We start from the raw sequence: 16,347 nt of genomic DNA on the forward strand, positions 1-16,347 counted from the left end.
AGAACATTTACGGTGCACTCGCATAAACACCGTACAGCATGCGATTGTGGTGCAAATGTTTTTTTTGTTATAAAGAAAATAATAAGCAGTATCACCCAAAAATAGGACATTCTGCGATCAGTTCAAGAGAAAAATCGCTCATGTAAATTAACCCATGTAAAATAATGGGCTCTTTTCATGTGCAATTTGTGTGCATCTCGCAACGCACAGAAATCATACTAAAAATCGCCCGTCTAAAAACACGCATATTCATTGCTGTCTTTGAATCAACTATAATACAGAGATTTGCGGGTGGGGGGGTTACATTGTCTTCTCTTCTTCCCTTTCAGGATACTCAGCTGATATCTTCTATAGCGGATCAATTTCCTGATTGACCCAACAAGAATGGAGAGGAACCGGGACAAGATGGCGGAGGGTATATTCACCCTCACCCTAGAGATACTCTTCCGGCTTACAGGAGAGGTGAGAGATTCTGGGGATGACGTCGCGTTCCATCATTCTTATCTATGTCAGTCTCTGGTCACATCTACGGCAGAGGATTTACTGCTGATTCATCATAAATTCCGGGAAAATAATAGAGCCGGTTGTTCTGGCAGAATGACGGAAACCCAACAGATCTACTATAAGGCAATTGGAGGTTGTTGGGGGTCATTATTGTCTGTCATCTGACAGAACCAAAACTCTGATCATTTTGTTCTTCTGCTCCTGTGACTGAGTAGAACAACGGAGATGATGAACACAGATGTGAGGAGAATCTTACTAATTGTTGGACATAACTGGAGACATGAAGGACTCCGGGAATGTCTGCAGGGATATTTATGGATGTATCTCCCCATAAACAGGATTACACGGTAGTGAAGAAGACTTCTAGTGACGACTGTCAGGCCCCAGTATCTGATAGATTGGGAAGACCCCTTAGTCCAATCACAGGGCCTCCACCTCACTCCCTGTTACTTGAGGAGATCGATGAACAGAAGATCCTAGAACTCACCAACAAGATGATTGAGCTGCTGACTGGAGAGGTGACGCTGCTGGGAATGCTGGGACATTATTCAGTAACGCTATGGCGGCATAACATGTCTGGGTGATGACAGTATCATTGTGTTGTCAGGTTCCTATAAGGTGTCAGGACGTCACTGTCTATTTCTCCATGGAGGAGTGGGAGTATTTAGAAGGACACCAGGATCTGTACAAGGACGTCATGATGGAGGACCACCAGTCCCCCCCATTACCAGGTAATAGACAGGACTAAATCCACACGGCCTTTATTATTGGTATGTAGAGAATGAAGTCAGTGGTTGTCTGTGTTTTCTGCAGGTAGAATCAGTAAGAGAACAGCAGCGGAGAGGTGTCCCTATCCTTCTCTTTCACAGGATGATCAGGTAGATGGAGAGAAGGTCTCATGAAATCTCTCTGGTCAGTAGGATGGCTGACAAGGTCTTGTGTTCAGTCTAATTATATATTGCACGGAAAATTTTATGAAGTCAAGGTTACTTTAGAGTAACTGAGGAATAAAATGTGTATACACACAGAGGAGCATTAGATTTTTCTCAGGCTGCGTGTACCGATGTCCCTCTGCAGAATATGCCACCCCTCACACTCTCCTCATTTAGGACCTAAAGAATACTTGCGCCAAATTTTACGATTGTACGACAACAGGAAACTACATTACATAGGGATGCACTTACCTTTGCAATTAGCATTGAATAATTGACTTGTGACCCCTTTACTTTCCCTATTTAGGAACTAAAGAATGCTCCTGTCAAAGTTCATGTTTGTATGACACCAGGAAGTTAGAGAATTAGATTTGCTACATTACACAGGGGTGCCAATACTTTTGCACTTAGCATTGCATTTTCAAGTTGTGACCCCCTTTACTTTTTCTATTTAGGACCTAAAGAATGGTCATGCCTAATTTCTTGTTTGTTCGACATCATGAAGTTAGAGAATTAGATTTGGTACATTACACAGGGGTGCCAGTATTTTTGCAATAAGCGTTGTAGTTTTAAATTTTGACCCCTATACTTTTACTATATAGGACCTAAAGAATGCTCCTGCCAAATTTCATGTTTGTACGACATCGGAAAGTTAGAGAATTAGATTTGGTACATTGCACAGGTGTGCAAATACATTTGCACTTAGCATTGAATTTTTGAGTTGTGATTCCTTTACGTTTCCTATTTAGGACCTAAAGAATGGTCATGCCGAATTTCATGTTTATGCGACATCGGGAAGTAAGAGAATTACTTAGTCAGTGAGGGCTTTCCCTTTATATGTATACTAACTGATAGGCTCGGCCATGCCCAATTTAATTTGATCCAGGTGTTTACATGTTGTTTGCACGGAAAATTTAATGATGTCAAGGTTAGCTTAGAGTAACCGAGGAATAAAATATGTATACATATAGAGGAGCGTTAGATTCTCCTCAGGCTGCAAGTACCGATGTCCCTCTGCAGAATGTGCCACCACTTCCACTCTCCCCATATAGGACCTAAAGAATGCTTGAGCCAAATTTCACGCTTGTACGACACCGAGAAGTTACATTACATAGGGGTGCACTTACCATGACCCCTTTGATTTTCCTATTTAGGACCTAAAGAATGATCATCCCAAATTTCATGGTTGTATGACATCGGGAAGTTAGAGAACTGGTCAGTGAGTGAGTGAGGGCTTTCACACACACACACATACACACACACATATATATATACATATATATATATATATATATATATATATATATATATATATATATATATATATATATATATAATTGTGTAATGAGAAAGCTGGAGATGGCGGGATTACAGCCAACCACAGACATTAGATCTCTGCATCTTTTCTAGTTCTGGAGACTTCTGGTTGGAATAAAGAAGCAACAGGTTGGAGTTATACAGGAGACCTGCAGCTATTTGGCCCAGATCACTACTGCTGTCATGTCATTCCGGCTCCTCATACTAATTAATGACCTTTTCTGGCCATATAAAACCTTCCACACGACTTCTCCAACTGTGTGATGACTTTTACCATATTTATTTCACAGCTTGTGAATCCGGATGAAGATCCGATCCCTATTGATGCTACAGAGACACATGTGAGGGGGGATCAGCCGTGTAAGGAGGGGATTCCTACAGATGACCCCCCAGGTGAGACTACATGTAGAGAAGAGTCTGTGTTGTCAGGGTTTTCTGCTGAATGTTGCCTTATTTAGCCAAAAACAATGTTAAGAATTTTTTTCATAATACGCTGCTCAAACAAAAATTAGGGGACCTTTTAAGTCACATTAGGATTAAAACTATCAGTCCCGCACACAATAGCAGTTTTTAAAAAATCCATATTAACCTCTTGTAGTTTTTGTTAGTACTATTTTAGAATACATACGACTTTTTGATTGCTTTTTATTACATTTTGTCTCTCATTTTTCCATTGATAGGACTGTGTGAGGGCTCGATTTTTGTGGGGTGACCTGTAGTTTGCATTGGTACCATTTTGGGGAACATATAAAACTTTTTGATAGCTTTTCATTATTTTATTTTTTTCTGATGGAGACCTAAGTAGACCGTTATGGATGTGGTAATACCAATTTGTAGATTTTTTTTATTTTACTTTAGATTTTTACAATCCTAATAAAAAAACACTGTTTATTTCTCGACTTTTGCATTGGGAGACACAGTTGAAAACCATGGGTATAGCTACTACCACTATAGGGTGTACACTAAGCAAAAAAAAAAGGGTTAGTTTCTCCTCCCAGCTATACACCTCCTGCAGAAGCCAGCTAATCAGTTTTAGCTCAGAGTCTCGGAGCTCTACTGTCTATGGTAGTTAGGTGAGTATTTTCTCCACTGAGGTAAGTATTCTCTCCTCCCTCTTTTCCTTCCTCTTTCTTTTTACCACCACCACTGCAGCCAACTTTCTTTACTCCACTTCCAACCCCCCACCCACCCAACAAAACCAGTCAACCTATACCAAGCTTCCTAGCAGATGCTCCTTGGGGTGGCATGTTCCTGGGGAGTATGAAGATTTCCCTATGAGAGACAGTTGACTAGCCAATACTGTTTCTAAAGCTATTTGTGGTAAGAGTTCTCATCTACCAGAAAACAAAGCCAGTCACGTGTGGTTCTGCACAGAAGAAGAGGCTCCAAATTTGTTTCTTTTGCCGCTCCAAAACAAAACACTCTCCTACAAACTGCGCCCGTCCTGGTGTCCCTGGCCACTATACTCCAAGCCCGCCTATACTAAATCTTCTATGCATATGGCTGTTCAGAACCAAGGCAATCAGAGTGGGGTGACGACTTTTTTTATTCAAGGGGACCTAACTCACTCATGGCTCAGACATCTATGTTCAGAAGGTTATCTATTCGAGCTATGCCATATAGTTTTCTACAAACCCAAAGATTGCTTCTTCAGTTCCAAAATTCCGATCTCTCCTTCATAGTGCAATGCTTTGGCTTATGTGATACACACTTTCTCCTCTAAGGTTGTAATTGTCCCTGTTTCGCCATAAACAGTGCAGGGGGTTATATTCCAATCTCTTCACAAGGAGGACGGCACTGTCCGACCTGTTCTGCATCTGAAGAGATTAAATCAATATGTCAAGGTTCAACAGTTCAGCATGGAGTTGTTGAGATCTGTCATTGCGCCCATGGGAGTTTCTGTCATCCATTGATATTAAAGGGGTTGTCCCGCGGCAGCAAGTGGGGTTATACACTTCTGTATGGCCATATTAATGCACTTTGTAATGAACATTGTGCATTAATTATGAGCCATACAGAAGTTATCAAAAGTTTTATACTTACCTGCTCCGTTGCTAGCGTCCTCGTCTCCATGGTGCCGACTTATTTTCGGCCTCCGATGGCCAAATTAGCCGCGCTTGCGCAGTCCGGGTCTTCTGCTCTCTTCAATGCAGCCGCTCGTGCAGAATGCCGGCTCCGTGTAGCTCCGCCCCGTCACGTGCCGATTCCAGCCAATCAGGAGGCTGGAATCGGCAATGGACCGCACAGAAGAGCTGCGGTCCACGGAGGGAGCAGACCCCGGCGGCCATCTTCAGCAGGTGAGTATGAAGACGCCGGACCGCCGGGATTCAGGTAAGCACTCTCCGGTTTGTTTTTTTAACCCCTGCATCGGGGTTGTCTCGCGCCGAACGGGGGGGGGGGGGGTTAAAAAAAAACGTTTCTGCGCGGGACAACCCCTTTAAGCAATTCACCTAGTGATTAGTGAATAGTTTACAAAATAATAGAGGATGCACTTACTTGGATGAGGAGTTTGCAGGCACCAGTGATCCTCTAGGTTCGCTTTTAATGTAAGAGGCTTTATATCTATTAGTTCCATGATTGAAAAAGGAGGTGAATCTGTTTATAAACACTCCAAAACACGTTGCACTTCTCTGTGATTCCTGTACTGTTTGTCCAGTGCAGGACAACCTGAATAATGTGTGATACTTTCTTCTTAAAGCTTCTGTGCTCTGTAACCTTACTAGCTGTATGAGCCGTGGATAAGATCAGCAGCTGAGAGCTCCAGCTGTATGTACTAATTAAACGTCAACGCATGGGAAAACACAACAAATAAGCTTATTGGCTAAAATAATTGGTCCATTAGGATGGCTGTCAGTAGATTAGGTGCTCCACAAATTATTGTGGCTCATGTAAATGGGAAAAACCTTTAACAATTTATATGCAAATGTCATAAACTATTAGTATAATTGTAATGTTATATTCAAAAATATTAAAATTCATTTTATTCTTGCCAGATGACAAAACTAGAAACTCCAAAGGACATCTGATATCAACAGATTATGAAGTGGAAGATCCTGGTATCATACAAGATACAAATGAAAAGCCGGCTATTATCCCAAATATGCCCTCAGCCCTTCACAGCAAAAATCTATCTTCTGATCCTTCTAAACAGGTTCCATCTTCTGATTCATTGAAGAATGTTAAACAAAATAAAATTTACGGAACAGATGTTGAACAACAAAGAGTTCACACAGAGGAGAGGCCATATTCATGTTCTGAATGTGGGAAATCTTTTAACAATAAATCAGATCTTGTTAAACATCAGAGAATTCATACAGGGGAAAAGCCATATTCATGTTCAGAATGTGGGAAATGTTTTAACCAAAAATCAAATCTTGTGTTACATCAGAGAAATCACACAGGGGAGAAGCCATATTCATGTTCTGAGTGTGGTAAATGTTTTAACCGAAAATCAAATCTTTTGTTACATCAGAGAATTCACACAGGGGAGAAGCCATTTTCATGTTCTGAATGTGGGAAATGTTTTAACAATAAATCAAATCTTGTGTTACATCAGAGAAATCACACAGGGGAGAAGCCATATTCATGTTCTGAGTGTGGGAAACGTTTTAACCAAAAATCAAGTCTTGTGTTACATCAGAGAATTCACACAGGGGAGAATCCACATTCTTGTTCTGAATGTGGGAAATGTTTTAACAAAAAATCAAGTCTTGTTTTACATCAGATAATTCACACAGGAGAGAAGCCATATTCATGTTCTGAATGTGGGAAATGTTTTAAGCTAAAATCAAATCTTGTGTTACATCAGAGAATTCACACGAGGGAAAAGCCCCATTCTTGTTCTGAATGTGGGAAATGTTTTAACCAAAAATCAAGTCTTGTTTTACATCAGAGAATTCACACAGGAGAGAAGCCATATTCATGTTCTGAATGTGGGAAATGTTTTAACAAAAAGTCAAATCTTGTGTTACATCAGAGAATTCACACGAGGGAAAAGCCCCATTCTTGTTCTGAATGTGGGAAATGTTTTAACCAAAAATCAAGTCTTGTTTTACATCAGAGAATTCACACAGGAGAGAAGCCATATTCATGTTCTGAATGTGGGAAATGTTTTAACAAAAAGTCAAATCTTGTGTTACATCAGAGAATTCACACAGGGGAGAAGCCATTTTCTTGTTCTGAATGTGGAAAATGTTTTAACCAAAAATCAAGTCTTGTTTTACATCAGATAATTCACACAGGGGAGAAGCCATTTTCATGTTCTGAATGTGGGAAATGTTTTAGACGAAAATCACATCTTGCTGTACATGAGAGAATTCACACAGGAGAGAAGCCATATTCATGTTCTGAATGTGGGAAATGTTTTAACCAAAAATCAAGTCTTGTTTTACATCAGAGAATTCACACAGGAGAGAAGCCATATTCATGTTCTGAATGTGGGAAATGTTTTAACAAAAAGTCAAATCTTGTGTTACATCAGAGAATTCACACGAGGGAAAAGCCCCATTCTTGTTCTGAATGTGGAAAATGTTTTAACCAAAAATCAAGTCTTGTTTTACATCAGATAATTCACACAGGGGAGAAGCCATTTTCATGTTCTGAATGTGGGAAATGTTTTAGACGAAAATCACATCTTGCTGTACATGAGAGAATTCACACAGGGGAGAAGACATTTTCATGTTCTGAATGTGGGAAATGTTTTAACCGAAAATCAAGTCTTGTGTTACATCAGAGAATTCACACAAGGTAGAGAAGATATTTTTATGTTCTGAATATGGGAAATCTTTTCACACATAAATATGTTCTTATTAAACATTAGAAAAAACACACAGAGGAGAAGCCACATTCATGTTAGGAATATGGGAATTCCCACACAAGGGAAGAAGCCATTTTTATGTTCAGAATGTGGCAAAAAATCCATTTACATGTTTTGATTGTGGTGAATGTTTTATGCATCATTTACATGTTTAGATTGTGGTGAATGTTTTATGCATAAATCAACTGTCGTTACTCATCTGAGAATTCACACAGGGGAGAAGCCATTTTCATGTTGAGAATGTGAGAAATGTTTTGTATTCAAAAGATTTTTATTGAAACTTTAAGGGTAATAGACAAAACACGAATACAATAAGATATCAAAGATTTAACATATAAGTTGTGATGAAATAAATTGTTTAACTTGTCCTATTGTCTTTTGCCTAATAACAATTGACTCATATTTTCATGTAAACTTAGGAGTAATTTTGTTGGTGACATTTGCCACCTCTCCGTATATACCTCTCAAGTATGAATATACCTGAAGCCCTGCTTATGATAATCACCTATGGTGTAACAGCTGGCGCCTCAACAGGGACCAAGTGACCAGAACCTCTGATCCGACTTACTCTCGAACGGACAGAATGCACAGACCCATAATCAGGACCATGCTGGCTGGTAAGAAACTGTTATTCTTATCCCTCATTGTGTCTCTGTGATTCTGTTTGGTCAAAGTTAGGTAAGTGTGTTCATTTATATTGAGTGGTTCATTTAAGGTCTAAATTTGGTTCATTTTATATGACAAAGAACCCTGTCAAACAAGCTGTCTCGTTGTCTGGGTTTGAATGAATGTGTAACCCAATGTGTTTGAAGGCCATAATAGTGTCAATAGGTTGAATAATTGTCCTAGTGTGGATATTCTATGATCTAAGTTCCCTAATCTACTGGTAATATGTTCCCTATCCCTGACGAGGGACCGATTGTTTAGGTGGGTCCTGCCCTGTGAAGCCTGAGTTTTTAGGGGCACGCAGAAGAAACACCTGTGTATGTGGTTTAGGTGGGTCCTGCCCTGTGAAGACTGAGTTTTTAGGGGTACGCAGAGGGAACAATTATACTGTAGGACAAGTGTCTGACTTGTGACAAAAATCACTTGCCATAGTAAACATACCCTTCACAGTTAGGATAAATTAAAACATGTAAGCTTTATTGGGTATTTTAAAATAAGAAGACACTCGTGGGCGACAAATAGTTTCTAAAATCCCTCGAGGAGGGGTACAGTGAGTGTATACACACAAAACGACACGTGTACGATAGCAAGAATGTGGGTTGAGAATGTGTGTTTTCACTCGAAACAAAGAACTATGTTTCAGGGTTGGACAGTACTCCGTAAAATTTTCTGATAGCTCTATAGAATGTTTCTCTGTCACGAATTCAATATGAGAGCTACGTAGGCTATCTGTTAGTATGGTGTACTTCACAACCGATAAAGATAAAAAGATTTCCTGATTGGAGTAAAACCTTTGATCGAGATGATACTCAATTGTATTGCACTCTAATAAACTTAGTTAGGAAATGTTGTTTTAATGTATAGATTTGAAATTCTTGACTCAACGCGTTTCTCCGCGAGATATTAGCAGTTCATCAGGAGTGTGGACTTTTCGGTGAACTCAAATGTTGGTTCGTTGAGAGTATAAAGTATTCACCACATTGGTTCATGGAATAGGTTACATAAGACCAGGTCCCGCAAGGTATGCACGGTAGCCGGTCTGGTGTAGCCCAGTTGGTGATGTCTCATATCATAGATGTATGTCCTAGATTTAGATTTTATGCTGATGCATGCTCAAAACATGCATACAGCGTTTGCCACTGGCACAGTTCTTTAGGAGCTTAGTGAAGAGTGCTGCCAACAAAGCCGCCACAAACAATCCTACAAGAGGATACTTTGTCTAGGAGATGCTATAGACAAAGCCCCAATTTTTTTGATGCTTGATTGATTTGTGACGTAAAATGAGGCTACGCGAGCCTTGGATTCGTGGGCTAAGCTTGCCAGATGGAAAATCTAATGGCCCAGAAAACCAATGTGATGGTGTTGGATCTCTTAAATATATAAGCCCTTCCCTGCAATTCATCCAGAAATGTGTTAAAATAAAAAAAAATATATATACTCACCTTGTCCCGGCAGACGGAGTTCAGCGCGGCCAGCCTGCAGTGGGTGTGAAGGGGGTGTGAGTCAGACCTGCCCCTGATTGGCTCAGCGCTGAGCCAATCAGAGGCAGGTCTCACTCACACCCATTCATGAATTCATGAACTCCGTCTGCCGGAACAAGGTGAGTATATATATATATATATATATATATTTTTATTTTTTTTTACACATTTCTGGATGAATTGCAGGAAAGGGCTTATATATTTAAGCCCTTCTCAACAATTCATCCCGCGCTCGCCCGTAGCGCATTGCTTTCAATGGAGCCGGCTGTATTGCCGGCTCCATCGAATGCAATGCGCTGGACAGCTCCGGCCCGTTTCTAATGAAACGCGGCTAGGAGCAGATTTTCGTGCGATTTTTGGACCCCGGTCACGCGATTTGCGGATGCGCATCCGTCATGCGATCCGCAAATCGCGCGAAAAAACGCCCGTGTGACTAAGGCCTAAAGGCCCATTTACACCAGACAATGATTGCTTAAAAAAAAAGTCGCTAATCGACAATCGTTTTAGCGATCATCGGTGCATGTAAATGTGCGCCCATCGTCTGCTTTTCGGGCAAAGCTGGCTGATCATTAATTCAGTCCAACCTAAAAATCGTTGTTCACTTTTATCAGTAGTTCTCCATGGGGGAGTGCTGATAGCATTGTTTCCCCTTGGAGAACAAAGGATCTGAACTCAGATAATAGCCCCAGGCTATTAACTGTGTTCAGGGAAGGCTTCATTTGCACACCTAATTAGTATTTAGGTAGCTGAGTAGCTACTTAAATACCAATGATCACATACCAATGATTTCTGCAAAATGATCGCTCAAAGCTGTCACTCAAATTGTTGTTTGAGCGATCTTTGAGCGATCATCTGCCCATGTAAACCAGCCTTAAGTGTTCACATAGTACCATTGCAACATATGATTAACAGGCTGCAGGAGTGGATACAGACAACATGCACCCCCACATGCAATAGATCCAACGTGCCCCGACTACTTGCTCATTAAAGCAGATGAAGGTTTTTATTGAAAATTGACAGTGAAATTTGTTATACAGTTCTATTAATTGTCTAGATAAGTTTTCTTTGTTCTATGGGAGATGAAGTAAGGTCTAAAGTGTGGGGCAACTGTGCTATAATGTGCTTGCTTATCTGTGAAAAGATTTGTGAAGTGAAAATGTGTTATATTTTGCTGCACAAGAGAATGGGGGTGTAATATTTGTCTATTCTGATCATAAATAATGTGGATCTGTTATTTTTGTGAATTTGTGTGTGGGGGTGTGAAGGACCCTTGTGCAAATTATATTGTGTTATATGGTATGTATACTGTTCGATTGCTGAATATGAAGTGTGAAAGAAATGCTCTAACAGAGGACAAGCACACCAGGGGTGGAGCTAGGTAATGTAAGGAGAGGGCAGGGAAGAAAAGTATGAAACAACTCTGTCCCTCCCTGACACAGACCAGCTTAGAAGAGAGTGTATTTCTATTTCAGTAAATGTGTGTAATATATATATATATACTAGCGTACCCGTCGTGCGTTGCTGCGAAGACAGACATACATACATTCGTTGCTGCGAAGACAGACAGACATAGCTATCCAATCCAGTTATTTACACTTTGCTTGTCTGCCTGCGTGCCGTGGATTATTCTAGGGGTTTTCCCCAGCTCGCAACATTGTATCCAATAAGCGAGTTCTCCACTAAACATTGTTCTCCATGAAAGAACTGAGCGTACCTTTTTTAAAAATGACGGCAGCAGCGACCAATGAGATTTTGTAGGCCGCTGCTTCCCCCTTGCAGGCTGAATAAAATAGCCGTTGTGTGGAACATACAATTTATCCGGCTGCTGTAGCTTCTTGGGAAGATAGCCTAGTACATGTTTGCCCACTTCCAACTCCAATGGAGACTGACTGTAAATGGCTGGCGTGCTCTAGTATTTATGGTTCCAAGCTGTACGTGTCATTGCATACAGTCTATCTATCTATCTATCTATCTATCTTTCTATCTATCTATCTATCTATCTATCAGGGTTATTGCATACAGTCTATCTATCTATCTATCTATCTATCTATCAGGGTTATTGCATACAGTCTATCTATCTATCTATCTATCTATCTATGACATCAGGAAATGAGAGAATTAGATTCCGTACGTAAAATTTGGACACTAATTCTTTGGCGCTTTGAATTGAATAATCGAGTTGGGACCCATTAGCTTTTCCCATTTATGACATAATCAATGCTCGTGCCAAATTTCAAGTTTCTATGACATTGGGAAGTGAGAGAATTAAATTCCGTACATAAAATTTGGACGCTAATTCTTTTGCGCTTAGAATTGAATAATCGAGTTGGGATGAGACATAAGGCCTTGCCCATAAGCATTCCCCAACCTCCAAGAACTGAACCTACCTACCTGAATGAGATTTTGTAGGCCGCTGCTTCCCCCTTGCGGGCTGAATAAAATAGCCGTTGGGTGGAACATACAATTTATCCGGCTGCTGTGGCTTCTTAGGAAGATATCCTAGTACTTGTTTACCCACTTCCAACTCCAATGGTAATTGGCTGGCGTGCTCTAGTGGTTCCAAGCTGTACGTCTCATAATAGAGCCTTAATGACATCACAATGCAGCTTTATAGAACATGTTGGGGCATGTTCAAGGGCGTCCGATGTTGATGACATCAGTGATGACATCACAATAGCAGGTGGCTTACTTATTCGATCTACGTGGGGGGGTGGTAACTTTCGACGACGCTCGCGCGCGCGCCATTTATCGTAGGATATTTGTACTATGCCTATAATCTTCCCAGGAGTGTACTTAACAACTTCCCAAAGTTTCATGGCGATCGGATGCATGGTGTAGTAGCGCATAAAGGACAAACACACACGCAGACACGCACGCACGCAGACAGACATACATTCAATTTTATATATATAGATGTTGGGGCATGTTCAAGGGCGTCCGATGTTGATGACATCAGTGATGACATCACAATAGCAGGTGGCTTACTTATTCGATCTACGTGGGGGGGTGGTAACTTTCGACGACGCTCGCGCGCGCGCCATTTATCGTAGGATATTTGTACTATGCCTATAATCTTCCCAGGAGTGTACTTAACTTCCCAAAGTTTCATGGCGATCGGATGAATGGTGTAGTAGCGCATAAAGGACAAACACACACGCAGACACGCACGCACGCAGACAGACATACATTCAATTTTATATATATAGATATATATATATATATATATATATCACACAAAGGGCATTCCTTAAAGTTTGAAAATTAATTTTATTCATTTAGACTTGTTTTACTTGCAGGCTACTGGGACTGAGACCGGTTGTGTAAGGCGCAGTGGTCCTGTTTTTAGGCGTACTATTCATTACTCTCTCCCATTTTGCCATCTTTGCCTTGGTGTCAGGGCCTCTTTAGATAAATCCTGTACACGTGCATGGTTTGGAGGAGTTTTCTTTATGGTAAAAGGTACTGTTAGGTTGTGCTGGCTCGGATCTGTTGTGCTACATTGGTTTCTAGCAGCACAGCCTCACAAGTGTGGAATGATTGAGCTGGCTGGGTGTGGTGTTCTCCTGCTAGCCAATCACCACCAGTCTGGTTGCAGATAAATATCCTCCCTCTGCAAGAGGAAGCTGGTATCCCTTCACTCTAGGGTTTGTTGGTTTTGCATGCCTGTACTTGTGTTATGCATTTGAACAGTGGACTAACAGGGCTAGTCCAGTGTTTGGCATGTGGCCGGACATTAGGTGTGCATAGCCTTGTTCTGTTTATATGGTGTGAACAGTGTCAAGCTCTGTATGTCTGAACAGGGGGCTAGACATGAGGAGTGAACAGTCCTGTTCTATATGGTAGTGTGTTTGGCATGTGAACCCTAATGTGTTGTTGTGTGAATGGTGTCCTGTGCTGCCTGTTTTGTGTCTTGCTAGAGTAGGGACATGCGCAGAAGACCTGTGCGGCGCGAGCACGCCGGAGCGGCCCCATTCAACAGAACAGAAGAGCAGACTGCGCAAGCATGTCTAATGGAAGGAGAAGAAGGTTTCGGTCAGCGCCATAGAGACGGGGACGCCAACACCGGAGGGGGTAAGTGTATAACTTCTGTATGGCCAATATTTAATGCACAATGTATATTACAAAGTGCATTAATATGGCCATACAGAAGTGCTTAACCCCACTTGCTTTCGTGGGACAACCCCTTTAAGGAGTCGTATAAGTTTGCTTTCAGATGACTGAATTGTCCTCAAAATATTGACCATACCAAGTGTTGCAATAGACTTCCATTTCTGTAAAGCTCAAACAGAAACAGAATTCGTTCCACGCCAGCCAGTTTGGTGTTGTCTTGATATTGTTTTTTGACCAAAATGTAAAAGTATTGAATGGGGTCCTCAAAAAGGACTGTGATAACAAGTTCGTAAAACATTAACCCTTTGCAATCCAATTTTGGATTCAGGGTTTCCTAAGGGGCTTTCCCTTTCTGCCATTATACAATGGCGCTGTCTGCTGGCCAGAGCCAGTACTGCGGTATGGGACATACTGGAGAGGCCCCTGACAACGGAGCCGCCAGTAATATACAGTAAGAATACCCTGACGGACGTCGTCCGACATCGGAGCTGCACAGCCTTCAATCAGAATGTCTTCCGACATCAGACAGTGGATTGGAAAGGGTTAAGGAGTACTAGTGAGTAGTTCTCTCTGATAGTCAAAAACTCAGAAATTGCTGGATTTGCACATACAGTCCCATTTCAGCAAAAACAATGCTATGCGTAGACATTTCAAACGTAAGGGTTTTTGTGGTATTTAATGGAAAATGTAGTAACAAAACACAAGGTATAGGAAGTACCACTTCCTGTTGCTGCTTCGTATCAGGATCCGTGTTTGGTATTAAATCTGTCTATTGCTAATGGAACACTAGGAAAAAGCCAAACCCTGTTCCACAAACGAAACCCCGGTGGCCTGTTATCCCTCGGCAACCAACTGTTCCTGTCTCCAAATCAGATTTCCCCTTAAAATGACTGTAATGGTAGAACAAACAAAAGATTTTGGTGTATAGGAGTTTCAGCCAGTGCAGGACTTGGTTGCAGGCCGTACTCCTGTGAATCAAAGAAAAGCACTGGAAGTTGTCTTGACAGTATGGTTGGCAGCAGTTTACAATAAATCTGTCCTTGAACTCCCACCAAGCGTCCAGATTAATTGTGGACATGAAGCTTATAAAAGGCTCCCACAAGGTAAAACAGGCCTGTGCACCCTTGCTCAGCTTACACCTGCCATATTTATAATTTTACTTGATGGCCTCTCATATATGGATATTCCTAAACATGCTCTTTTTAGAAGAGCAGCAGACAGCATGCCTAGACCAAATAGTAACCCTCATGTGGTATCTATGAGTGCAGAAAATAACATTTTCAGTACAATATTTATCTACCCAATGATCATGCAGATGTGGAATAAATTGGTGGAGGCCACAGATTATCTCAGCAACCAGATATTTGCTGTTCTAGGGTTGGTTAATCAGACAAATCAAATACAATCCCAGATAATTGTGGTCACCCACCAACACACAATAGTACTAGATTATCTCACTGCTGCCCAGGGTGGACTGTGTCAAATAATAGGCGTTACATGTTGCCATTCTGGTGGAATTTTTAATACAGCTAACTGGTTAAAATCTATTTAAGGGTGGTTCATGGGTATAAAACAGGCTATTTTTCAAATACTGCTGCTATGTTTTGCCGTATATGGTATTATTAGATTGATTATATGATGTGTACCTTATCTGTGCAATGTAAGTAAAAAAAAGAATGTTTGGAAACTCACTAGATCAGTATATCTTCGCTATATTCAACCGTCCCCGGGGCCGGGGTACAGTAACCTCCAACAAGATTATGTATCTGAGTAAAATGTTGTGTTCCATCCCTGACTGTCTTATAAAATTCTTCAGGTAGGAAAGGAAATGGTAGCAGATAAGGGTAGGTAATCGAGGCATGGACATATCTACCACTAGGGTTAGTTCCATGGCAGAGGGATAGTTAGGTCCCAGTGAATAGGGGCAGGCCCTTAGTATAATAAAGGACAGTACAGAATTGGTCACAAAAGGGGGGAAAATGTGAGGGAAATTATATCTTGTATGAAGTTGATGTAAAAAGTAAATACATGAAAAGTAACTTGACAGGCGAGTCTGATGAATACATCTACACAATAAAGTTTAGAACAACTTTTGCAATGCATTTTGGCATATAAAGTGTGCCTTTCACAAGCAGAATGATGTTACAAAATATACACATATTAAAGGAATTAGCTGTTTTTCAAATGAGTTCCCCAGCAGTGTGGTGTAGAGCAGTGCCAGCGCGTCTTCTGATGATGATTGTGATGTGTGTGACATGTAGGCCGCCATTTGGAACGCAAAAAAAGCATTCCACCAACTAATAGTAATGTACTGCGCATGCTTAGGTGGTGCGGGATGTCAGAAATGACGTCATCGCGCTCCCATGCTCGGTCATGTAACCTGGAAATTCAATAAGCTTTAATACCATTTTACAAAACCCTTGTGAACATCAGGCCTGGTCATATTTAACAAACTTTGTCTACAGTTGATAATACAATGTAATATAATAAATCACGGTTGCATCTCACAACCAGCAGCACA

General features: G+C 41.0%; 1 protein-coding gene across 2 annotated transcripts; it reads left to right on the forward strand.

The window, feature by feature from the left end:
• The first annotated feature begins 307 nt into the window (after positions 1 to 307).
• On the forward strand, positions 308 to 7,943 carry LOC136624511 (zinc finger protein 271-like). 2 transcript variants are annotated; one of them, XM_066598496.1, is made up of 8 exons: positions 308 to 462; positions 843 to 884; positions 960 to 1,022; positions 1,112 to 1,235; positions 1,318 to 1,382; positions 3,044 to 3,172; positions 4,865 to 4,883; positions 5,747 to 7,943. In XM_066598496.1, the coding sequence occupies exons 1-8, from the start codon at positions 385 to 387 to the stop codon at positions 7,501 to 7,503; spliced, it is 2,277 nt and encodes a 758-aa protein (XP_066454593.1). In that variant the 5' UTR covers positions 308 to 384; the 3' UTR covers positions 7,504 to 7,943. The 2 variants fall into 2 exon arrangements, with proteins under 2 accessions (XP_066454593.1, XP_066454592.1); XM_066598495.1 differs by lacking the exon at positions 4,865 to 4,883 and having other exon boundaries at positions 843 to 1,022; positions 3,044 to 3,146; positions 5,747 to 7,942.
• Positions 7,944 to 16,347: the final 8,404 nt, after the last annotated feature.

Source organism: Eleutherodactylus coqui, chromosome 4, assembly GCF_035609145.1.
Source record: "Eleutherodactylus coqui strain aEleCoq1 chromosome 4, aEleCoq1.hap1, whole genome shotgun sequence".
NCBI lineage: Eukaryota > Metazoa > Chordata > Amphibia > Anura > Eleutherodactylidae > Eleutherodactylus > Eleutherodactylus coqui.

What these genes read in the sequence shown, in the direction of transcription:
- LOC136624511 (XM_066598495.1), top strand. Translation starts at nt 385, where the DNA reads ATGGAGAGGAACCGGGACAAGATGGCGGAGGGTATATTCACCCTCACC. An exon ending in TCTTCCGGCTTACAGGAGAG is followed by an intron (nt 463 to 842) that starts GTGAGAGATTCT and finishes CCCCATAAACAG; the next exon opens with GATTACACGGTAGTGAAGAA. An exon ending in TCCTACAGATGACCCCCCAG is followed by an intron (nt 3,147 to 5,746) that starts GTGAGACTACAT and finishes TATTCTTGCCAG; the next exon opens with ATGACAAAACTAGAAACTCC.